Source organism: Eleutherodactylus coqui, chromosome 6 (genome assembly GCF_035609145.1).
Source record: "Eleutherodactylus coqui strain aEleCoq1 chromosome 6, aEleCoq1.hap1, whole genome shotgun sequence".
NCBI lineage: Eukaryota > Metazoa > Chordata > Amphibia > Anura > Eleutherodactylidae > Eleutherodactylus > Eleutherodactylus coqui.
Genome location: NC_089842.1, coordinates 186,310,637 through 186,337,332, shown reverse-complemented (window position 1 = coordinate 186,337,332; position 26,696 = coordinate 186,310,637). Strand labels below are relative to the sequence as shown.

Genomic DNA, 26,696 nt, shown 5'->3' with positions numbered 1-26,696 from the left:
TCAGCTTGACCTGTTCCTCCTATGAGGAAGTGCTTACAGTTCTTTCATTATTGCATGACAAAGCTACCTTAGTCTCCTGCTGCATCCATCCAATTTTAGAAAGATGTCAAAGCAGAAACGACTACCATATAAAATCCCTTTTAAACTTGAGGTAGTGAAATACGCCAAAGAACATGGGAACAGAGCAGCTGAGAGACATTTTGGGCCGCCTCCAACAGAAAAAATGATACGTGAATGGAGGAAACAGGAGGACGAGCTGCAAAAAGCAGATAAAAGTAAGCACACTTTGTGTGGGCGTACTGCAAAATGGCCACAGATAGACGTGGAAATGAAAGAGTGGATAATACGTCACAGGAACAACGGATTTTCAGTTTCTACAAAAATGATCATCTTTGAAGCCAAGCGTCTTGCTGCAGAGAAAGACATTAAGGACTTCACTGGATCCGCATCGTGGTGCTACAGGTTCATGAGGAGATGTGGCCTTGCTATGCGCACCAAAACTAGGATTGCGCAAAAAATGCCTAAAGAATATGAAGCCAAGATTGTGTCTTTTCATAAATTTGTAATTGATGCAAGAAAGAAAAATGGCTTTGAAATAGGCCAGATTGGAAATATGGATGAAGTCCAGGTAACTTTTGACGTTCCATCAAACAGGACTGTTGACTTGAAAGGTGCAAAATCCATAACTGTGAAAACCTCAGGACATGAGAAAACGCATTACACGGTTGTGTTGTCCTGCTGTGCAGATGGCACCCAACTTCCACCAATGCTAATCTTCAAAAGAAAAAGCATGCCAAAAGAGGCGATCCCACGAGGGGTTATTGTCCATGTTCATGAGAAAGGATGGATGGATGAAGGTGGAATGAAAATATGGATCGAAAAAGTGTGGCCCCAACACCCTGGAGGGCTTCTGAAGAAACCTGCCCTGCTACTACTTGACCAGTTTAGGGCACATATTAGTGAAAACACAAAAAAAATATTTAAAGAAGCAAAGACCCATCTAGCTGTAATTCCTGGGGGGCTTACCAGCCAGTTGCAGCCTCTGGATGTTTCTATTAACAAGCCATTTAAAGTTTTCATGCGAGAGGAGTGGAACAAGTGGATGGCTGCTGGGAGTCATGACCTGACACCCACTGGACACATGAAAAGGCCCACTATCACTCAGGTTTGTGAGTGGGTGAAAACATTGTGGCTGGCTGTGAAGGAGGAAATTGTCGTAGGATCCTTCAAAAAATGTGGCATCAGTAATGTCTTGGACAGTTCTGAGGGTGGAATCCTTTATGAAGATGCTGACACCAGTGATAGTGAGTCACTGAGCTTGATAAGTTCGGACAGCAGTGAGGAGTTTTGGGGGTTTCCTGATGACTAGAGGTGTATTGTTCTAAAATAAAAATCTCTGCTCATCTGTTAATTACAGTAATAATAGTTCTTAATGCGGCTGTTGACTGACTGCTGTTCATGTTTACATATTATTCTGTTATTTTATTAAATATTTAAGCCCACTTTTTGGTTCAAAACATTTTTTTCCTACTTTCCTCTCTCTAAAACCTAGGTGCGTCTTATCATCAGGTGCGTCACATAAAGCGAAAAATACGGTATATCCCTTAAGTGTTGAATTCTGCACTAACACTTGCAGTCTCGACCATGTATTAAACCCCCCCCCCCTCCCCCCTCTCCATTATGTTTTTCTCAGGATTGGGGATTGCTTATGGCATTTGATATAAGCCAAGGGTGCTCATCTGTTTTTTTTTTGTAATGAATATAATAAATTTAAAGTGCTAACACAGCGTACCCGGTCCCCCATATTAAAATCATGAATGGGGAACAATAAATATTACAAGGGGACTTAAATATGTGCAATTGAAGCACATGCAGTATACTATCCTCTGACCCTTTGAACAAAGTGTATGTACTTTGGGGCCCTCTTACTAGGGGGACCCATTAGTGAAATTAAAAAGGCACTTGCCTTCCCGCTTTAGTGGCCGTGTCTGATCAGCGGTTGTAGGACATCATGCCACACACTGTATGAACATCTACTTAGTGGATAGTATGCACAGTATCCGTTGGATGCCATGGTCATTATTAAACGGGTTTTACTCTGTTAAACTAAAGGATATCCTCCTCATAAATTAAATCTCAAAAGGCTCTTTTTTGTTACATATGTTTTGTTCTGTCCACCCAAGATTTTAATTAATTTTTCTCAATAAAGTTAGTAAGTTTTAATTTATTCCTCTTCGGTGATTGATCTGTAATCCCAAACTATACAAATTATATAACAAAACGTCCGAAACAAAATGAGGAACCCATTCCCATACTGTATTTTAGTACAAAGATACTAATTTTAAAAATAAATACAACTCTAAATTAAAAAATATCCTTTTTTAGCTTTTTAGCCCTCATAAAAAAGTTTAAAAAAAAACAAACATCTGTGAAAAAAATGTATAAAGATATAACCTTATAGATCACAGGATAAAAAATTTTTTTAGCTGAAGAAAAAAAATGCATTAGTAAAACCACCACATGGGTAAAATTCCTAAAAAGTATCTGGTCCTTTAGGACTAAAACACCCTGGCCCTTAAGGGGTTAAAAGATCAAAATGCTTGAAAAATCTCAGTTACGTTACCAGAGATGCTGAAGTCTTGGAGTGCGAGTTTTGGATAGCATTTACGCAGCAGGCATCCCCGATAATAAAAAGCCATCCAATTTCGTGGATCCAAATGAATGACAGCTGAAAAATCTTCTGCTGCCTCACTGTAGCGGGCAAGGCGAGTGTAAGCTCTTCCACGATACATTCTGCTTCACAAGTAAATTAAAATCAGGTTATCTAATTTTACCTAATTTCTATGATCAAGGATGTACTTACTATATATTGGGGGGTGCACAACCTTTTATAGTGCGAGGGCTGCATTACCATATTGTTTTACTTTAGGGGCCACAATAGTTTTAAGCTGCCCGGAACATAAGGCAATCCCCTGCCTCACAGATCAACATCCTCCCTCACAGCATAATATCCACGACACAAATCCACATCTCCCCTCACATCACAGTCTCCCCCACAGAACCACATCTCCCCTCACATCACAGTCTCCTCCACAGAACCACATCTCCCCTCACATCACAGTCTCCCCCAGAGAACCACATCTCCCCTCATATCACAGTCTCCCCCACAGAACCACATCTCCCCTCACATCACAGTCTACCCCACATAACCACGTCTCCCCTCACAGCAAACTATCTACCCCACAATATCTCTTCTTATATCACAAATCCCTTCAGCGTAAAAACATCCCCACCTCACATCAGTCTCCCCTCACATCAGCGTCTCCCCTCACGTCAGCGTCTCCCCTCATGTCACCGTCTCCCCTCACAGAACCACATCTCCCCACACAGAACCACGTCACCCCCTCAAATCACTGTCTCTCCCACAGAACCACATCTCCCCTCACATCACCGTCTCTCCCACAGAACCACATCTCCACCTCAAACAGCAGCAGGTCTCCTTTGTTGGAGGGATTATATCACAAATCCCTCCAACGAAAAAACATTCCCTCCTCACATCACAACTCTCCACTCAAACAGAATGTTTCTATTCACAATAAATCCCCCCTAGGAAGCATGTCTTGTCTCACAGTACAATCACCCAGGATGCATTTACATGTGGCAGATTTGGGTGTTTCTATTCAGCAGGGTAATGGCAGCTACCTGGGGTGTGCACCCCTGCAACAAAGTCAGCCCATTTGGTTGCTACAGGGCCCTTGGAGAGAGATGTACTGCCCTAATACTGACTGGTTCTCTCCCCTTTGTTACTCGGGGTGAAAACCTATGCAGATTCCCCTCTGGGCTAGGAAATATGAACTGGGCTAGGAAATATGAAAATGGGGGAGAGGGAAACAAACACCAGGCCTTTTGCTATAAGCCTCCTTCTTCTATGGATTTCTCTGCCGTTACCGAAGCATGGGCAGCATGAGATACAGACAAGCTCTCTCATTACAAAGAACTAAATTATACCCTCAAGCATCATGGCATATCACAGAAACCAGTCTTAGGTCGGTTTCATATGAGTGCATAGTTACAAGTTCATAATATGGAAAGGTTACATTTGACCATACAACCATATGTCATCAGTATTTTATCCTTTAACCCCTTCCCGACCCATGACGTAAGGATACGTCATGGGAGCGGGGTACTTCCCGCAAAATGACGTACCCCTTATGTCATAGGGATAGCGCGAGATCATAGCAGATCTCGCGCTATCCCGCAGCGGGAGCCGGCTGTCACTAGTAGCCGGCGTCCCGCTGCGACAGAGGGGGGCATCGGAGATGTGCCCCCCCCCCCGCTGTTAACCCCTTCCCTGCTGCGATCTAAGTAGATCGCAGCAGGGAAAGGGTTCACAGAGGGAGCGCGCTCTCTCTGTGACTCGCGATAACATCGCGAGAGCCGGCTGGTTGCTATGGCAACAGGACACCAGATTCCATTTTTAACCCTTTTTTTATGCTTTTTCTCATATTAGCATAAAAATTTTTTTTAAAAATTAAAAATCCCACATATTTCAAATCGACACGTCCTTAACGACGTGTACAATAAATTGAATGTGCTTTTTATCCTGCACGGCAAAAAGCGTTAAAAAAAATGCTAAAAAACTGAGGAAAAATCCTAATTTTTAGCATTTTGCCTCCCAAAAAACGCAATAAAAGTGATAAAAAAAAGTGTGTACCCCAAAATGGTACCAATAAAAACTACAGCTCGTCTTGCAAAAAATAAGCCCTCAGAGAGCTCAGTCCATGGAAAAATAATAAAGTTATAGGACTTTGTATGCAGTGAGTTTAGAAAAAAATAATAATTTCCAAAAAAAGGGGTTTTAATGTGGAAAAGTGGAAAAACCTAAAAAAATATAAGACTTTTGGTATCGTTGTAACCGTACCGACCCGCAGAAAAAGATAGAGTGTGTCGTTTATGCTGCATAATTAACGCTTTTAAAAAAAAATAAAAAATCTATGGCAGAATTGATGTGTTTTCTCTCCCTATAAATCATAAAAAAAAATAATAAAAGTTTTACAATATAGTCTATGTAACCAAAAATGGTACCAATAAAAACTACAGTTCGCCACGCAAAAAACAAGCCCTTATACGGCCGCGCCGACGGAAAAATAAAAAAGTTATGGCTTTTGAAAAATGGAGATGAAAAACTAACAAAAATCGTTTGGTCCTCAACGCCAAAATAGGCCATGTCATTAAGGGATTAATCAGTATTTGTCTCCATAGTCACTGTTTTTGGTTTTACTATCTACTGGGTAAATACTGATTGCATTTGCCCAATTGAAAAGAATACGATTACGGAGGCTAAAACTAAAATAATAAGTCATGCTGTGTTTAGTTTTGTTTTTTTTTAAATCTGTGTGAAAAATACGACAAGTGAATAGATACATAGATTTACATTAGCTCCCCAAAACACCGACCAAATATAGAGTTAAAATACACTCATCTGAAAGAGATCTTAGGAAGATCCTGACACAAAGAGGAGTGTCTGCTGGGCAGCTCCCCTCCGCCATCATTGACACAGCTCTGCTTGATGGGTCTCTCCATACATGTAAATAGGGAGAAACCGGTTTCCCCTTTGTAATGTGGGAACCTGTCAGAATCTCCTGTTTCCCCAATTATGGCAGCATGATTTACTGTCAGGTTCCCTTTAACTACACAAAGGGTGAAGCTCACTGTAGAAGATACTGTGCAAGTTAGAAATACATTAATGGAGTAGCACCATCAAACTTGATTGGAAACTAGTATTTCTATGTATAGATGACTATAGATAAAATATAAAAAGTATAGGAGTAAATGAAGTACTAAAAGCACAGTATGTGACCTGGCCTCTACGTTGTCAAAGTCCTGTGTGATGACTGCAGTGAAGTCCTGCACAGAGACATTCCAGTTGCTGTGTTCGAAATAGTACAATCCATGCTTCATGAGGGCATCGGTGCGGCTGGGGTTATGGTAGAAGCACTTTAAGAGAAGAAAAGTCAATTACAGAAGTTCAAATGACAGGCAGGCAAGATTGTATTTACAGATGTAGCAAAGTTTAACTGAATGTGGATAACTTGCGTCAGACAGACAGATGTGGATCTGCCTTGCCACGCACTGGTTCGACTTTGTGGTATCTGGGGAGGCAGCACCTGGGGTAACCCGGTTTACAACCTTGGCCCCTCTAAGTGGGATATGGCCTTTGCTATGGGGTCTCCAAGCGGTTACTTGCACAGATAGTCCCGGTACTTTGCGGCTTTTGATGCTAGACAGGGTCGAGGCATGCCACCCGAAGGTCTGAACAGGAGTCTTGTAGGAATACAGGCTATGGCCAGGGCTGGTGGCACAGGTGCATTACCGAAGTCAGCGCAGGCAGCAAGCAATAACGAAGTCCAGGAATCACAGAAGTCAGGATAGTTAAAGTCATGGGATCTTGCGCTTTATTCAAACCTTACCAAACTCATTATAAATAACCAACACAGACACCAATATTGGATAAAGAAGGCCACAGTGTTTATTAACGGGGTTACAAACATTTGGGGAGAAATGTAACCAATAATAACCATAACACTTTCTGTAAACTTCGTTTTACAGGCCCAAGTTTATTAACCAATCAATAACCATAACAGTTCATGTAAACTCTGTCTAAGGCCGCCTGCACACGAGCAGAAATTCCGCCGCTGGAAGCCTGCATAGGATTGCGTTAACAAACGCAATCCTACACAGACGGCCGCGATTTGGCCGCGCGAAATCTCGTGCGGCAAACAAATCGTGGCATGCTCTATTTCTGTGCGGGGCTTGCAGAGCCCCGCACAGAAACATCACTGCCCCGCCGCCGGCTCCGGTCTGCGCATGCGCCGGCTGACCGGCAAGCCGGCACATCAAACATCCAGAACCGCGAGCGCGGGCGAGTACGCGCTGCTCTCTGCAGGCGCTCGGGTCGGGTCCCGCGGCGAGAATCCTCACCGCCGGATCCGACCCGTCCGTCTGCAGGCGGCCTTACAGTCACGAGTTTACCACCACCAAACTCTCCCCAAGTTTACCTGCCCACCCGCCTAATGCGGGCGACAATCCCCCACCAGGCCATGGCATCCACTAATGACATGGCCCCCCCAACACCCGCAGCATCCTCAATCATCTACACAAATCCATATTAAAAATATCCAACGCAATCTCTGACAAGTATACTATAACATTCCTATGGAAGCCTGGAACAAAACCTTCCAAAGCAGCATATCTAAAAAGAAAGAATCCACTCCTGGCATGAGCTCTACCACCGGGTTAACCCTTCTCCAAATTCTCACGCTATATACAGACCTCGGCAATGACCATATTAATCGAGGAACAATATCTGAAAAAACCATCACTGTATCTGGAACCTTGTTTAATGTTACACATCTCCCTTTCAATGTCCCATGACACATCAATGTGTTCTCTTCTGTGTCATTAACCCCCAAGTGTAAAATTAAAACATCTGAATAGGGCCCACGTGACTCTATATGCCCACGTGACTCTCTAAGACTCTTTATACATCAGTTCAGCCATTAATCCACTCCCCCTCATACATCTATTACCGCACCAAAAAATTTCAAACTGTGATCTGTACAATCCCACATTTTCGGAATAACAGCGCTCTGCTGTCGTTCTCCAAGCCCAGTACACGAAGGAGTGTCCAACAAACCACACAATACTTTTCTTAATTCCTAAAATGAAAAAAGAATTAGTACACCATATTATTTGGGCGCATGTACAACTTAAACCGAGATGAACCCCATCGGTCTACTTTTCTTCAATAAAACCACACCTGTAAACAGTTTTAAGCACCATTATACATTAAAAGCAAGATAATGACTGTCCATCATCCCTGTCTCCCAAAAACAAGACAGGGTCTTCAACTAATTGCTCCATAAGATCTTACCTTTGCCATGTATAGCTGCCTGGACACTATTTACATTGACTTTCTTTTATTAACTGCAACTAGGGCTTATTTTTGGAATAGGGCTTAAAGTTCAAGCATCCTGAAAAATCCTGCTAGGCTTTATTTCCGGGGTAGGTTTTATCTCCAGGGAAACAGGGTACATGGATCAACAAAGAACCTAGTGCTTGCGGGCATAGACACATAAACGCCTGCAAATTCCTAACCAGGCACATATTCTCATGAAAATGAGCAAACAAGCGAATCCACGCCCCTTTACCCATTTTGTCTTTAATTATTATAAAGCTCCCATGGTTTGACACATCCGTAAGGCCCCAAAGTCACATCTAAACAGCTGTACCTCATATGCTGATCTAATTCCACCAGAAAGTAGATGACAGCAGCACACGCCAAACCTCAGTATAGAGAGGGAGGAAGTCGCTGGGCAAGATAATGCGCGCTCCTTTGCCAGTCCTGGATCCACTAGAACCGGAAGTAGCAAGAACCAATGTAACGGAAGAGAAGCAGCATCCACGGAGAATACTCGCATTCCCTTTGTATCTACGTTCGATACATACAGCAAGCGCATTAAACGCATCATCTGTAAACATTGGCACATGTTGTCAGCGTGTCACCCGGACATTAGCGAGTTCACTCTTCCACCACTAATGTCTTATAGACGAGGCCGCAACCTGAAAGACCAACTGGTGCGAACTAGAGAGCAGGCAAACAAGGTGGGCCAGCAGCAAACATTAATGCCGGTGAAGAATGGCAACTTTCCCTGTCTTGGCTGTGCGGCTTGTGGCAATGTAGTCAAGGGCAGCCATTTCACCCATCCTCGAACAGGCAAACGCTATCCAATCAAAGGATGGTTTAGCTGCTGGTCCACCTATGTAGTCTATATCATCACTTGCCCTTGCGGTCTGGTATATGTGGGAGAAACAATTAATGAAATACGTAAGCGGATAGCCAGCCACAAGAGCACTATACAAACTAGGAAATTAGATCTTCCACTCCCGAGACACTTTGATGAGTTTGGACACGCGGTGAACCAACTACGATATAGGGTTATTGATACAGTGAGCCTAAACAGTAAGGGGGGTGATCGGGAACGACAGCTGAAACTTTTGGAGGCTAGGTGGATACACGAGCTTAACTCATTGACCCCTGATGGGTTAAATATAGAATATAACCCTCTGTTGTACACTCTGGGATAAAATATTGTCACATTAAAATACTGTCATATTATAATGGAATGTTGCTTGGTCTCTATATGCATTGGAATTTGCGTTAGTAGTGATAATGATTTTAACAGATATCTTTTTTGTATATATTAGATGTTGGACCCAAGGACGGACCGTGGAATTGGATGATGGATGTGTCATTTTCAGCTCCTTCAAGTTTCATCGATTCTTTGTCCTCTCCCTTCATGCATTTATTTTTATGGCTATTTTTTTTATTGGAAATCGATGCAAAAAGAAAGAACTCTTTTCAAAAAAAATTTTTTTTTAAATTTTTTTTCAAAAAATTGTTTCTCAAAAAAATTTTTTCATTGATTGAACAAGTCATTATAGTTCAATAATAGTAAACAGTTAAATATAATAAAGCATGTAAAAAATACATTTATTTGGGTATGGCTCATTATATTTTATTTCCATCTAAAGTTTTTATGGGCCATGGACACATGATGGGAGTTTCTATTTGATAACATGGGATTAATTGAGGATAATTTCTGGGTAAATGTGACATGGTTTGACATATAAGCACCCTAGAAACATTTGGTATTGGCCGATGGATAGGTGACAGTACTTGTCACCCCAGATGATGTGAAGTAGATAACACAATTTTGGGGCAAACGAAAAGTGGGTTGAGGTATAAATATTCTATAAAGGTTCTATTGCCCAACATCAATGTGCCCTTCAATATTTCCTCCATGTAGTCATAATATTAATGCTGGCGCAAGATGAGGGGTTGTCATAAGGTTATCAATATTATAACGTACAGGCATGAACCTTTGAGACATAGCAGGTATGCCTGTGAGCTGCATGCATAGTATATAGCGACAAGCGTCGTCAGTCACCTAGGCAACGTACGGAGCGTCCGAGTTGGAGCCCGGAGATTCGCACTATATGCGCATGCGTGAAGCACACGCCTCCGGCCGGTCGACCCTTGCCTTCCAGCCTCGCGTTGTTTTGTTCAGAGCGGAGCGTGGATCCCTGCGCTGACGTGTGGAGGAGTGGGGAGATGGCCCCGCCCCCCTCCGCATAGCGGGGACAACTAGAGAGAGCGGAGCACACCTCCACAGTGACGCAATCCAAAGGGGACGACGCAGCGCTGAATCAGGACATGATGAGAAGCGGCTGACATTTCAATCTACCCTATCCGGTCCATCCATTCAGTGGGTCTGTTTTATGTGTATTTGTATATTCACTTTTAAGTCGGGTGTCTGTATTGGTCAAGGGGAGTGGCTTGTTTTTATATATAAGTATGTGTCTGTGCATTGTGTCATTTGAACTTGACAAAGACCATGTTATGGTTGAAACGTTGTTTTATGCTGGATGAATTAGCGTTAGATAAATATCCGTGGATGCTGCTTCTCTTCCGTTACATTGGTTCATATGCTGATCTACACTCTTCAGGCAATACTTTTACCAACTTCCCAGGTAAGCTAAATGTGATATCAGAGCGTTGATCAGCAGCGTACACCACTGCCTTACAGCCCCTGATCACCTGCTCTACCTGAAAAACAGAATTAATAGGTACGAGGTTATACCATCTTTGAAAGAAAGCAATACCCGACAATACCTTCCAAACTGAGCTATATGAGCCGCATCCTAAATGCTGGACTCTTCTTCCCTGAATTGCTGCATCAGCAAACAAGACTATTATATAGCAGCCGCATTAATCTCACACCGACCATCTCTAACCCTCAATAGGAGGTTATATCTTAGACATAATCTGACTAGCACACGAACTAACTCCTGCCGACCAGCTCTTACCAACAATCATTCCATAACCATTACCCACTGATGTCAGCACCTAATGATAACTCCTGCCGACCGGCTCTTACCAACAATCACTCCATAACCATTATCCACTGATGTCAGCACCTCATGATAACTCCTCCGCTTCCACAAGCTCCCATCACCAAGCTGAATGACCATTAAAGTCAAAGATACCAACCATACCACTAGATCCTGCTTTAGCTCCCTTGACATCTGTGCATGCGATGTATGGGCCTTCCAACCGCACATCACCACACATGACCTGCGGGAATACCTGCAACCAATAATTTTCACCTGTGAAGCCAAACAGGACAGACCTGCTAACCGCTGCAACTCCCTCCATGTAATCGTCCTTCATACATAATGTCTGACTAATTAAACCCATAAACTATACACCCCTGACATTGACAATTAGAAAAACCATCGCAATGCTATCACTTGAATACTTAAAAACTTCAACAGCAATCAAATATAGCAACACCGATCACAGCACACACTTCACCTTCAGATATACAGGGAAGACAATCCTCACCAGCTGGTGCACGCTCATCAGAGATCCTGGATCCTGGATCGCAATTTCAACAGCAAAGTATGTGTGAGAGCAGCACTCCAGGGGTTAAGTAAAAGATAAAATCTTTATTGTGCCCACACAACGTTTCAACCCTCCATCCGAGGGTCTTTATCAAGTTCTAAATAACATACACAGACTCCAACATTAAATAGCCCCCATAGCTCCACCTACACCAATCATAGACAACACAACACATATTACAATTAAAACAGATCAAATGTCATTGGGTGAAACAGTCAATCATAGCCAGGTGCAACATACATAATACAATCACATGTTTAAAGGTGTCATACCCAGCGCTGTGTTCAGGCTGCCGCCGGTGCAGACGCATATCTCTGACGTGGATCACTTCCTAGATTAGTGATGAAGTTCTCGCGAGACCAACAAGGTTCCTCTGCCCCACGTCATCATCAACAGCCGTCTATTGGTATTCACAGCGCATGCGCAAGGTTCCGATGCCTACAGCACATCGCCATAGCAACCAGGCCCCTATTATCAGAGATAGCATAATGCATACATCGCCCCTGCGCAGACTCGCGGAGCACCTGAATGCCCAAATACAGTGCTCCCTCAATCATGCAGTCCCCGTATAGTCAAAAGACCTCTATTAGTACAATCAGACAGTGCTAGAGCACCATTATTACTGTTCAGGAATACAATCCAGTCATCACTAACCAGATAATTATAAAACTGGAATACTTATGTTCATTTAATTACATACTGATGTTGCTCATTAGTATAGACCAACAGCGATGTTGCTATACTAAGACTCATCTCTTCTATCGACAACACTGTCACTAATAATATTCAATATAACGTTGTACTGATGCGCAACCAAATTCTTCTTATAGTAAGCTCACCACCACGTGTTCTTCACCATATGCAGGCTTGTAGATAGATGGTATCTACACAGCAATGCAGCCTAAACCAGTTGCAAAAAGTATGACATCCAAACGTGATTAAATATGTATCAATCATAATTTTATTCAAACAATTTGTATGGCACAGGCACAAAAACTTCAACAGAGTACATGGCCATACCATTTTTTCCGTTCGCCAGCGGCACCTCAAAATCCTCCATCCTGACCACATGCCCTCTAAAACTTGTGCATACCCTCATTACCCTGATGCCCCATAAACAACAATCATTTAAGTAGTGTATTATACCAACATCAGGGGATTCCTTCCTCCCACCTACTCTAAAAATGAGGATAGTTCTAAATAATAATAGGATGCTTTAGATCCCATCGGTAACGCCAAACTGGAAACCCAAAGAATTAACACCCCAACCAATAAGAAGTTATCCGAATACTGCATCACATGACCCAAGTGGCATATCAAAGCCAATGTAGTCACATGATGCATAACTTAATGCCAGCAGCTCAGGAGCGCCTCAGCATTCAGAGACAACTGCTTGGGGTAAGATAAATGATAAATACCTAGGAGGAGATAGACTCCGTCTGTGGCATCACCCTTAAAGGGGACAACCTCAAATTGAAAAAAGGGGGGTATCAAAATCATCAGCAACTCTGCCCTCATCTATGTGCTTAGCAATTTAACTACCTCAGGATCATAAACAACTGAAATTAACTTATTAACCCCTTCACAGCTGAGTCCCTTTAACTCATGCACATATAGGCTGTACTGAGAGCCTTCTTTAACCCCTTCATGACATGGCCTATTTTGAGCTTAAAGGGGTTGTCCCGCGCCGAAACGGGTTTTTTTTTTTTTCAACCCCCCCCCCCGGTCGGCGCGAGACAACCCCGATGCAGGGAGGTAAAGAAAGCTTACCGGAGCGCTTACCTTAATCCCCGCGCTCCGGTGACTTCAATACTTACCGCTGAAGATGGCCGCCGGGATCCTCTGTCTCCGTGGACCGCAGCTCTTCTGTGCGGTCCATTGCCGATTCCAGCCTCCTGATTGGCTGGAATCGGCACGTGACGGGGCGGAGCTACACGGAGCCTGCATTCTGCACGAGCGGCTCCATAGAAGACTGCAGAAGACCCGGACTGCGCAAGCGCGGCTAATTTGGCCATCGGAGGGCGAAAATTAGTCGGCACCATGGAGACGAGGACGCCAGCAACGGAGCAGGTAAGTATAAAACTTTTTATAACTTCTGTATGGCTCATAATTAATGCACAATGTATATTACAAAGTGCATTATTATGGCCATACAGAAGTGTATAGACCCACTTGCTGCCGCGGGACAACCCCTTTAAGGACGCAACAATTTTTGGCGGATTTTCTTCTCCGTTTATCAAAAGTCATAACTTTTTTATTTTTCCGTCGATGCGGCCGTATGAGGGCTTGTTTTTTGCGTGGCGAACTGTAGTTTTTATCTGTGCCACTTTTCGGTACATAGACTATATTGTAAAACTTTTTTTTTTTTTTTTAATGATAGCAGGGAGAGAAAACGCATCAATTCTGCCATAGATGTTTTTTTGTTTTTTTTTTTACAGCGTTAATCATGCAGCATAAATGAGACATTCCATTTTTTCTGCGGGTCGGTACGGTTACAACGATACCAAAATTCTTACATTTTTTTTAGGTTTTCCCACTTTTCTGCAATAAAAACCCTTTTTCTTGGAAATCTTTTTTTTTTCTAAATCGCTGCATTCAAAGTCCTGTAACTTTTTTATTTTTTGATGTACGGCACTCTATGAGGGCTTATTTTTTGCGAGACAAGCTGTAGATTTTATTGGTACCATTTTGGGGTACATATGGCTTTTTTGATCACTTTTATTGCGTTTTTAGTGAGGCAAAATGCTAAGAATTAGCATTTTGCCTCAGTTTTTTAGTGTTTTTTTTAGCGTTTTTTTCCGTGCACAGTCAAAAGCATGTGCAACTTATTGTACGCATCGTTACGGACACGACAATACCAAATATGTGGGATTTTATTTTTTTTTTTACCTTTTTTTATGCTAATCTGAGAAAAAGCATAAGAAAATGTTTTTTTTTACTCTTTTTTTACATTTTTTTAATTCATTTCTTTAATCTTTGTTTTTTTTACACTATTTGAGTCCCTCTGAGGGACTTTAATCACTGCCCTGATGATCGCTGTTATAAGGCATGGCAGAGCTACTGCTCTCCCATGCCTTATCGCTTATACAGCGATCCTAGGCATAGGCAATACAGGACGCCAGTGTCTGGCGTCCTGTTGCCATGGTGACAGGCCGGGCTCTCGCGATGACATCGCGAGTTCCGGCCGGAGACACAGAGGGAGCCGCGCTCCCTCTGTGAACTCTTTCCCTGCCGTGATCTACTTAGATCGCGGCAGGGAAGGGGTTAACAGCGGGGGCGCAACTCCGATGCCCCCCCGCTGTAGCAGCGGGACGCCGGCTGCGACTGACAGCCGGCTCCGGCTGCGGGATAGCACGAGATCATATGTGATCCCGTGCTATCTCCAGGACGTAAGTTTACGCCCTGTTGCGGGAAGTACCAGGCTGCCAGGACGTAAACTTACGCCCTGCAGCGGGAAGGGGTTAATGAGCCGGGCCTACTTCCAATATGAGAGCCTCACTGGAGTCTTGCCCTATTGCAGGAAATCCTCTATTTCCTGGATGCAAAGAATTTGTACTGATTTCTGACTAAAACAACAATAAATGGATGAGACCGGTACAATATGAGCCCTCATGGCAGTACCCCATCTTTCCATTTCCTCGATCCCATAACTAACGAGTTACACCCACCTAACTAGTTACACCGAGGTAGTGAGGGGCCCCAAGGATGTCTAACAACCACCTAACTAGTTACACCGAGGTAGTGAGGCGCCCCAAGGATGTCTAAGACCACCTAACTAGTTACACCGAGGTAGTGAGGCACCCCATGGATGTCTAACAACCACCTAACTAGTCACACCAAGGTAGTAAGGGGCCCCAAGGATGTCTAACAACCACCTAACTAGTTACATCGAGGCAGTGAGGCGCCCCAAGGATGTCTAACAACGACCTAACTAGTTACATCGAGGCAGTGAGGCGCCCCAAGGATGTCTAACAACCACCTAACTAGTTACATCGAGGCAGTGAGGCGCCCCAAGGATGTCTAACAACCACCTAACTAGTTACACCGAGGTAGTGAGGGGCCCCAAGGATGTCTAACAACCACCTAACTAGTTACACCGAGGTAGTGAGGCGCCCCAAGGATGTCTAAGACCACCTAACTAGTTACACCGAGGTAGTGAGGCACCCCATGGATGTCTAACAACCACCTAACTAGTCACACCAAGGTAGTAAGGGGCCCCAAGGATGTCTAACAACCACCTAACTAGTTACACCGAGGTAGTGCGGCACCCCAAGGATGTCTAACAACCACCTAACTAGTTACACAGAGGTAGTGAGGCGCCCCAAGGATGTCTAACAACAACCTAACTAGTTACACCGAGGTAGTGAGGCACCCCAAGGATGTCTAACAACCACCTAACTAGTTACACCGAGGTAGTGAGGCGCCCCAAGGATGTCTAACAACCACCTAACTAGTCACACCAAGGTAGTAAGGGGCCCCAAGGATGTCTAACAACCACGTAACTAGTTACACCGAGGTAGTGAGGCGCCCCAAGGATGTCTAACAACCACCTAACTAGTTACACTGAGGCAACACTAACATCCCGGTAACCATTATTAACCATCTCTGTTCCTCCGGTCATCATTAGATTCTGCTTCTTTATATGAAAGTAACCGTTATAAAGTAACAAGTAATTATAAACCAAATCTGATTAAAGGGGTTGTCCCGCGAAACAAAGTGGGGGTATACACTTCTGTATGGCCATATTAATGCACTTTGTAATGTACATTGTGCATTAATTATGAGCCATACAGAAGTTATCAGAAGTTATTCACTTACCTGTTCCGTTGCTAGCGTCCTCGTCTCCATGGTGCCGTCTAATTTTCAGCGTCTAATCGCCGGATTAGACGCGCTTGCGCAGTCCGGTCTTCTTCTTTTCTGAATGGGGCCGCTCGTGCCGGAGAGCGGCTCCTTGTAGCTCCGCCCCGTCACGTGCCGATTCCAGCCAATCAGGAGGCTGGAATCGGCAATGGACCGCACAGAAGCCCTGCGGTCCACCGAGGGTGAAGATCCCGGCGGTCATCTTCACCAGGTAAGTAAGAAGTCACCAGAGCGCGGGGATTCAGGTAAGCACTGCCCGGTTTTCTTTTTTAACCCCTGCATCGGGTTTGTCTCGCGACGAACGGGGGGGCTATTGAAAAAAAAAAAACGTTTCGGCGCGGGACAACCCCTTTAACAGCAGCAGCCGCCTCAATCACAGACTGCCTGCAGTACTTACCTCACAGCTGACAGTCTGCATACAGCGGTTACCTCACAGCTGACTGCCTGCATACAGTGGTTACCTCACAGCTGACAGTCTGTATACAGTGGTTACCTCACAGCTGACTGCCTGCATACAGTGGTTACCTCACAGCTGACTGCCTGCATACAGAGGTTACCTCACAGCTGAATGCCTGCATACAGAGCTTACCCCACAGCTGACTGCCTGCATACAGAGCTTACCCCACATCTGACTGCCTGCATACAGTAGTTACCTCACAGCTGACTGCCTGCATACAATAGTTACCTCACAGCTGACAGTCTGCATACAGTGGTTACCTCACAGCTGATAAGTCTGCATACAGTGGTTACCTCACAGCTGACTGCCTGCATACAGTAGTTACCTCACAGCTGACTGCCTGCATACAGTAGTTACCTCACAGCTGACTGCCTGCATACAGTGGTTACCTCAGAGCTAACAGTCTGCATACAGCGGTTACCTCAGAGCTGACAGTCTGCATACAGCAGTTACCTCAGAGCTGACAGTCTGCATACAGTGGTTACCTCACAGCTGACAGTCTGTATACAGTGGTTACCTCACAGCTGACTGCCTGCATACAGTAGTTACGTCACAGCTGACTGCCTGCATACAGTGGTTACCTCACAGCTGACTGCCTGCATACAGAGCTTACCCCACAGCTGACTGCCTGCATACAGTAGTTACCTCACAGCTGACAGTCTGCATACAGTGGTTACCTCACAGCTGACAGTCTGCATACAGTGGTTACCTCACAGCTGACAGCCTGCATACAGTGGTTACCTCGCAGCTGACTGCCTGCATACAGCGGTTACCTCAGAGCTGACTGCCAGCATACAGCGGTTACCTCAGAACTGACTGCCTGCATACAGCGGTTACCTCAGAGCTGACAGTCTGCATACAGCGGTTACCTCAGAGCTGACTGCCTGCATACAGCGGTTACCTCAGAGCTGACTGCCTGCATACAGCGGTTACCTCAGAGCTGACAGTCTGCATACAGTGGTTACCTCACAGCTGACAGTCTGCATACAGTGGTTACCTCACAGCTGACAGTCTGTATATAGTGGTTACCTCACAGCTGACTGCCTGCATACAGTGGTTACCTCACAGCTGACAGTCTGCATACAGTGGTTACCTCACAGCTGACAGTCTGCATACAGTGGTTACCTCACAGCTGACTGCCTGCATACAGTGGTTACCTCACAGCTGACAGTCTGCATACAGTGGTTACCTCACAGCTGACAGTCTGCATACAGTGGTTACCTCACAGCTGACAGTCTGCATACAGTGGTTACCTCACAGCTGACTGCCTGCATACAGTAGTTACCTCACAGCTGACTGCCTGCATACAGAGCTTACCTCACAGCTGACTGCCTACATACAGAGGTTACCTCACAGCTGACTGCCTGCATACAGTGGTTACCTCACAGCTGACTGCCTGCATACAGTGCTTACCTCACAGCTGACTGCCTGCATACAGTGGTTACCTCACAGCTGACTGCCTGCATACAGTGGTTACCTCACAGCTGACTGCCTGCATACAGCGTTACCTCAGAGCTGACAGTCTGCATACAATGGTTACCTCACAGCTGACAGTCTGCATACAGCGGTTACCTCAGAGCTGATAGTCTGCATACAGCGGTTACCTCAGAGCTGACAGTCTACATACAGTGGTTACCTCACAGCTGACTGCCTGCATACAGTGGTTACCTCACAGCTGACAGTCTGCATACAGTGGTTACCTCACAGCTGACAGTCTGCATACAGTGGTTACCTCACAGCTGACTGCCTGCATACAGTGGTTACCTCACAGCTGACAGTCTGCATACAGTGGTTACCTCACAGCTGACAGTCTGCATACAGTGGTTACCTCACAGCTGACAGTCTGCATACAGTGGTTACCTCACAGCTGACTGCCTGCATACAGTAGTTACCTCACAGCTGACTGCCTGCATACAGAGCTTACCTCACAGCTGACTGCCTACATACAGAGGTTACCTCACAGCTGACTGCCTGCATACAGTGGTTACCTCACAGCTGACTGCCTGCATACAGTGCTTTCCTCACAGCTGACTGCCTGCATACAGTGGTTACCTCACAGCTGACTGCCTGCATACAGTGGTTACCTCACAGCTGACTGCCTGCATACAGTGGTTACCTCACAGCTGACTGCCTGCATACAGCGTTACCTCAGAGCTGACAGTCTGCATACAATGGTTACCTCACAGCTGACAGTCTGCATACAGCGGTTACCTCAGAGCTGATAGTCTGCATACAGCGGTTACCTCAGAGCTGACAGTCTACATACAGTGGTTACCTCACAGCTGACAGTCTGCATACAGTAGTTACCTCACAGCTGACTGCCTGCATACAGTGGTTACCTCACAGCTGACAGTCTGCATACAGTGGTTACCTCACAGCTGACAGTCTGCATACAATGGTTACCTCCCAGCTGACAGTCTGCATACAGTGGTTACCTCACAGGTCACTGCCTGCATACAGTGGTTACCTCACAGCTGACTGCCGGCATACAGCGGTTACCTCACAGCTGACTGCCGGCATACAGCGGTTACCTCACAGCTGACTGCCGGCATACAGTGGTTACCTCACAGCTGACTGCCGGCATACAGTGGTTACCTCACAGCTGACTGCCTGCATACAGTGGTTACCTCACAGCTGACTGCCTGCATACAGTTGTTACCTCACAGCTGACAGTCTGCATACAGTGGTTACCTCACAGCTGACAGTCTGCATACAGTGGTTACCTCACAGCTGACAGTCTGCATATAGTGGTTACCTCACAGCTGACAGTCTGCATACAACAGTGGTCAGTCACCTCAGTGTCGCGTTTATTCACCTCAGGGCAGCGCTCAGTCACCTCAGTGCTCAGTCACCTCAGCCCAGAGATGATACCATTAATAAAACAATTGTTTAGCAGACATACATTCCCCATCATCACCCTGACCAGCCCTTTCTTTACAGCCTAGTAAGGGTTAACACTAACACATTTAAAACTGAGCAGTCTACCTTAGGAGGAGCCAAAGCCAGGAGCAGAGAGAAAGCATAATGGAAAGATTTGCATGTCTTCCCTATAACAAACCCACTCCTGGCTCCGGCCCGCCAAAAAACCGAACACAAAATCCGCCGTGCGAAATCGCTCCCAACTGGTACACAAGCTAAATCCTTCTATACACAGGTGCCAGTAACCAGGGGTACCACCTGGTTAACGGGGGTCTCACCACTTGTAGAGCTTCACTTGCACCCTGCAAATGCAGCAGCACGGGACTTGGCAGAGGTGCCGTCGCCATCTTGTAGAGCTTCACCCGTGCCCTGCACGTGCAGCAGCGCAGGACTTGGTGTTATCATCTGCTGGGCACTGTTCCTGCTGTCAAGTTTCAGTCACCTCCGATCAAATGAAGGTAAAGGCAGCCTCTGCATTTGCTTCACTGGTGGTTCTCTACCGACAAGTCCTCCTCAGATACAAGTGTTCACACGATGTCCTCTGCCTGTTCTGCTCCTCCTGGGCTGCACTTCTGACAAGTCCTAAGCTGAAGCGCAGGGGATTTCAGACATCTGTGAAACTATTCCTCACCGTCCGCTTCATCCTCGCTGACAATCAGCCGCTGCAGAAGGTCCACCATCTTCACAGAGGATCTGAAGCTGTGACAGGAATTGTGAGGGGAGCTGACAGGAACAGGGAAATGTCACCTGGATGCTGCTTGCTGCTTCCTTTCCAGATGCTGATGGCCCACATCTCTGCACCTCCATATCTCACTGCTGCTCCTCTCAGCTTGTTCCTCTGGACCAATCACCAGCCACTGTCAGGCCACCAGATTCTGCCTGACAACGACAGGCATTTCCCACCATTTCTCTTCAGCCAATCATTTGCTGCGGCCAACCAGTCCATCACTGGGCAGAACTCACTCTCTTCCATCTCATCTGACCCAGCAATGACCTTTGTAACATATCTTGGTTAACCAGAAAACCTCCTCCATAGAGGGTGACATATCATCCATCCATCATGTACATAAAGCTCCCATATCCCATGAGGCTTTCCCTCCTAACTGTCCCTCAAGCCTTACAGGTGAGGGTTAGAATGAGAATATACACTAGGGCCAGCTACACACAAGCATAAGCGCAATTGCACATGCCTTAGCGGAACTTTTTTGCATTACGAACAAGGCTTTTTTGTGTGTGTATTTCATTGTACTTTTTCTGCCTGCATGACATATTCAAATGAGTGCGGCAAACAAGCACACCAATTGAAATGGCTAATTAGTTCCAGATGTGTTCTTTTTCCTGTGGAATTACACAGTGTTTCACATATCTCCTTGCATATTGCACGTGCACTCCCCAATTGACCTCTATGGGGACCTTTGGAGCGTAAATGCGCAGAAAGATAGTGCATGTTCTATATTTTTCTGCACGCCCAAAAATTTGCACGCAAAATCCGCATATGTGAACAAGCCTGTTAAAATCAATTGGTTTTATTCACTGTGCATTGTGCACACAAATACATCCATGTGAAGTAGCCCTAACAGAGGCTTTGGCACAATCGGCAGTATGAGACCAAATTGCTTAGTCATCCTCTATGAGGGTAGGATACCCAACATAGTAGGGAATGGCTGATGATTGGTGGAGTACTGGATTAAGAAATGCACACTGGCTGTTTAAGAAAGGGGACAGAAACACACGTGGCCCTATTGGCAGACGATTGTGAATGAGCAGGAGCCGAGTTCCAGTGTGCAGCATTTGACAGGAGGCGGTGGCCGACCACAACCATAGGAGCAGGTGAGCAGCAGCGAGTCACGTGAAACTTTGGCCTATATGCTACAAATAGAGAAATAAAAAAAATCCTAAGATAGGCAGCAAATATTATTACATGTATGGCTATGGAACAAATGGATGTTCTTCCAATGTGTTAAAGTCAGGGGCCAAAAAGTGTTCTATCGACATTACTAGACCCTGAAGAGTCTAAAGCTTCGTCCCCTTTTAGGTGGAGGAAAGTCACCCTAAAAACAATGGTTCCAATCACCGAACTTCCCATATAGGTAATATTTTCATTCAATGACAAGAGGCAGAACCTGGCTTCTAGCGACCACAAAGCTAGTAATACCTGTGCATAGTCATCCATAGCGATTAGGAGTTCATCCTGAGCCTCATACATTTGTGCACGCCGGTAATAAGTATCATGATCATTAGGTCTACATTTAAGAGCTTGTGTGTAATTCACAATGGACATAGTATAGTCTTTCTTCTCCTTGTAGATCTCAGCTTTGGACAAGTAGGCATCTGTATTATATAGAACATAAAAGCTAACTGAATTAGTGACTTATATAATGCCATCCACATACATCAAATCTTACATATTGCTTTAAGGCACCTTTACACGGGGTGATTATCGCCCAATAAATTGCTGCCACCGACAGGGCCCTGAGCGAGAAATTGCTCACTTGTCGGTGTCGCTTGGTTTTTAGCTCACCTAAAGGTAAGCAACTAGCAGTAGGTTAATAAAATGCGCATCTCAATTTAAACATTTGGGTATTGATGTTTCTGCCTCCTTGTTGCCCTAATTATTACATGTTCTGCATAATTTCCTACTCTGCATTCCACTGGACAGATTCTATCATATTAACTTTTTGTTTCGGGACTTTGTGAGGAGGAAGGAACAACCATAAATCAGATTAGGGTTGTTAGAGGGCCAAGGACAAAGATGGCCTGGTGCTCCAAAACCCCTGGCTATATTTTTGGCTTCCCAATATCAACACTTCATTGGGTGGGGAATCTGACAGACCCCTGGATATATAGAGATGACTTTGCATCAGGTAGTTGGGTCTGGTTCCCTTTTGTTGGCCTGAGAAGTGAGGAAGTTCCAGACCCTGGAATATGGGAGAAGTTCAAATACTTGCAGAAAATTGTAGGGTGTACTAAATATTCCCCCATTTGGCATAACCCTAAATGCCTGGCATTTCAGTCGTTATGGGGGTTTCAGTTGTGGCATTATATTATCTATCCAGTGCTGCTTCTTCTCACAGAGAACATATCAACACTGTAAATCATGTTCTCCAACTGGAAAAGAACACGTACCTTAAGAGGAAATCTCCCTTGTGCTTTGAGATGCTGTACGCACTATGGCTAGATGCCCCTAGGCTGGTTTCTGAATCTCTGGCTTTTAGTCAGGTTATGGGAAATGTGTTGATGTCCAGGGCATCATGAGAGGTTTGGTTGTACGGTATGTATATCTTCGGACTATGTAATATGTTGTGGGTCGTATGTCTTTTTGTGGGATATTCTCCCCCTGGTCTGCCTGCAGTATATACCGGAGTGCTCTCGTTATTCTTGCTTGTTGTTGGGGGGGCGGGAGAGTTACGTTGTAAGGTTTGTTTCTATGCAAAAAGTTTAATAAAAAAATATCCGATATGAACGCCCGTTTGTAGTGAAGGAAGGCAGGCGGGTGGGCGGAAGAGATCCGTAGTGCACTCAGCATCCATCCACCAAAGAACTCTCTCTCCTGGAAGTAGGCCCATGTTAAAGTACCCTTGGAGAAGTATAGAACGGACCTCACTACTAATTGAGCCAGCCAGTTCTGCAGGGATCCAGAAAACTGGACCATTGGGCAATTTTACCATCGTAATCCTTCCATGTGACAAGCCTAGTTTTTGCATTACGGACCAAGCAATTTTAATTGTCGCTTTGCAAAAGCCATAACTCATAGAGGACTTGTATTTTTTGGGATGAGTTGTATTTTCCTACTGGCTCCACTAATGGGCACATATAATGTGTTATATAACTTTTATAAAAGTATTTTTAGAGCGGGAAGTTGGGGGGAAAAAACAAACACAAATTTGGCCATTGTTTTTGGGTTTTGTTTTAACAGCATTCTCCATTCAGTAAAAATAACATGATCATTTTCTCTAAATAAGCACGATTACTGCGATACGAAGTTTATATAGATTTTTTATATTTTTTTACTACTTTTGCACAAGAAATACAATTGAACCTGCAGTGCCACATTCTAAAAACCATAACATTTTCATTTTGACGGCAATGGAAGCTATGTGAAGTCTTGGTTTTTGTGGGAAGAGTGGTAGTTTGTATTGATCCTATTTTGCGGTACATGTGACTTTTGGATTGCTTTTTATTGCGCTTTTAGGGATGCGAACAAAGAAAAATAGCAATTCTGGCATTACTTTTTAAAATGATTTTTAATTACTTTATTTTACAGCATTTACCATGCACGACAGTTAACAAAATATTTTCATTCTCTGGGTCGTTATGAATGCAGTAATACCTATTATGTGTTGCTTTTTCAAAATTTCTTTTGGTATTTTATCCATTTAAAAAGGGATTTTGTGAGGAAAAGTTTGACTTTTTTAACTGGATTCTTTTTCTTTGAAATAAAATTTTGTTGAACTTTTTTGACGCTACTTTTTAGTCCCACAAGAAGACTTGACTATGCGATCTTTCAATCGTTAGGATAGTACACTGGATTACTAATGTAGCGCATTTTACTAAGCCTATGACAGCAGCCTATTAGACTCTATTAGGGGTCTAATAGGTTGAATTACATGGCAGGCATGGAGGCTTTTGTTAGGCTTCCTGCTGCCATGGGAATCCATTGATACCTTGCAAATACACTGCAGGGTGACAGAAGAAGCCCTATCCCAGTACTGAACGGCCGCTATGTAAACTCAATGGAGAGGGGCGGGGGAGCGCGAGGAGAGAAATCTCCTGCAACCTACCCGCTGTGAGCCAGCGATACTAGCTCCCATGCATGTGCACGGGATCTAGTATGTGCCGGGATGAGTGTCGGGATTGTTTGTCCGACACTTGTCCCATCTAAACGGGCCTTAAGGGATTAAAGCACAGGGCAGACAAGTTGCACGAATGTCCACAGCCAATGTGATTGTAAACAGCACTGTCCTAGCAGCTATCACTGCAGATCTGCCCTCAGGTCTCCATTAGTGGAGAATCTATATTAAAATAACCTATAACCTGATTTTTCACTTAAGAACTTAGCACTTAAAGAATATGAGCAAATACACTATTCTATATCACATTAGAGCACAAACCCAGAGCTTAAGGCCCATTTGCACACAACGATTATCGCTCAAAATTCGTTCAAACTATGTCTTTTGAGCCATAATCGTTGCATGTAAATGCTACCATCGTTAGCTTTTTGGTTGAATGATGATTTTTAGTTCAGCATAAAAACCTTTCAGCCGGCCAGCTGATAGCAGGGACCGAACGATGTGATTCTCCGCAGGAGAATCAGCTGCTGTCTTAACAGGAGAACAATGCTGTTATCTGCATACAGAGGGAGCTTCATTTAAATGCAAAAGAAGCTAACAAGCTACTTATAGGCATTAGTGCCCATTAGTAGCTATGCAAAATCATCACTCAAACTGTGTTTTGAGCGCATTTTGAGCGATTACCTTTGCGTGTAAATGGGGCTTTAGAAACAGACAATGTTCAATAGACTCTTGCACAGCCATGTGCTTTCTGGTCTTATCTGAACCGCTCAGTATTAAATGCTGACCTGTGGGGTTAGGATTTATAGCAAGTCTCCTATTTCTTACCTCCATGAGCTTTATTATATTTAATAATAAAGTTCAGGTCATCCAAAGCTTCGCTTGTCTTGCCTTGCAGAAGATAAATTAAATGTCTGTGCCAATATGCATCTAGAAGTTGTGGTTCAAGTCCTATAACCTGCAGGGAAGAGCCAGAAATGAATATAACAGACAATGCAAGTACCATTTAAAGGAAGAGCAAAACTAAAGAAAAAAAAGATTTTCTGTATGATCCTAAAACTAAAAGTCTTGTAGAAATCTTGCAGAGAACAGAGGTGATAACTTCCTCCTACCATTTTAGCACAAAGATGACTGAGCAGGTGGGGTTTGGAATGGCTAGTATGTTACTAAAGAAAATGCAGTGGGGGCAGGGTTCCTGCTACAGCTAATAGCCTTACAGCCCTCAGCTGGTCTGATCCAAAGTTTGTGAGTAGGGGAGAAATGGATGATCTCCTGAGAGTATATGCTCTCTAATAAAATTAAAACCATTGAGTAAAAAGAAAACAACCCTTAAAGGCTATTCTTAGGATAGGTCATCAGTAGTTGATCGGCAGGGGTCTACTGCTCGAGATCCCCATTGATTCTCCGGCCCACTGCCCGTGCAGAGGTACCAGACATCTGAATTGGTGGTCAGAATCGGTAGTGTAATAGAAAGGCTTCGCACTCATTGAAATCATTGGATCAGCTGATCCGCAGGGATCCTGAGCAGTGAACCCCTACCGCTCAACTACTGATGACCTGTCCTGAGGATAGGTCATCAATAGTAGATGCCCGGAATGCCCCTTTAACACCAGGCTGACCCTATGAATAATTTATAATCTGAACTTTTCACTATCAAATAATATAAGAAATTATGTAATTCCGTAATACAGATTACTATTACGTTTTATGGCTTTCATTAAAAAAATTAATTCTAATGTATTTTCTATACTTACGCTGGTATTACGTCTTTGGGGTATATATTTGTGTATTACTACATTGTACTGCAAATCACAATGGCCCCCACTATATACAAACTATAAAGTGTATTCTTTCATGATACTATCAATGGTTATAATGTATGGTTCATTAATAGGGATGAGTGAGCGTACTCGGAAAAGCACTACTCGCTCGAGTAATTTGCTTTATCCGAGTATCGCTGTGCTCGTCCCTGAAGATTCTGGTGCCGGCACGGAGCGGGGAGCTGCAGGGGAGAGCGGGGAGGAACGGAGGGGAGATCTTTCTCTCCCTCTCTCCCGCCCGCTCTCCCCTGCTCCCCGCTGCGACTCACCTGTCAGCCGCAGTGGCACCCGAATCTACAGGGACGAGCACAGCCATACTCGGA

General features: G+C 44.4%; 1 protein-coding gene across 5 annotated transcripts in view; it reads right to left on the bottom strand.

Moving 5' to 3' along the window:
- Positions 1-26,696, bottom strand: part of TTC6 (tetratricopeptide repeat domain 6) — a 252,004-nt gene that overhangs the window by 136,669 nt on the left and 88,639 nt on the right. For all 5 annotated transcript variants that reach the window (XR_010793217.1, XM_066608455.1, XM_066608456.1 and 2 more), the window contains exons 13-16: positions 25,382-25,511; positions 21,919-22,094; positions 5,861-5,997; positions 2,624-2,793 (exon numbers count right to left, since the gene is read on the bottom strand). Coding sequence is in view for 4 of the 5 variants with exons in the window: in XM_066608455.1 (XP_066464552.1) it covers positions 2,624-2,793; positions 5,861-5,997; positions 21,919-22,094; positions 25,382-25,511 (613 nt within the window). In the remaining variant the exon portion in view is untranslated. The remainder of the gene's footprint in view (positions 1-2,623; positions 2,794-5,860; positions 5,998-21,918; positions 22,095-25,381; positions 25,512-26,696) is intronic.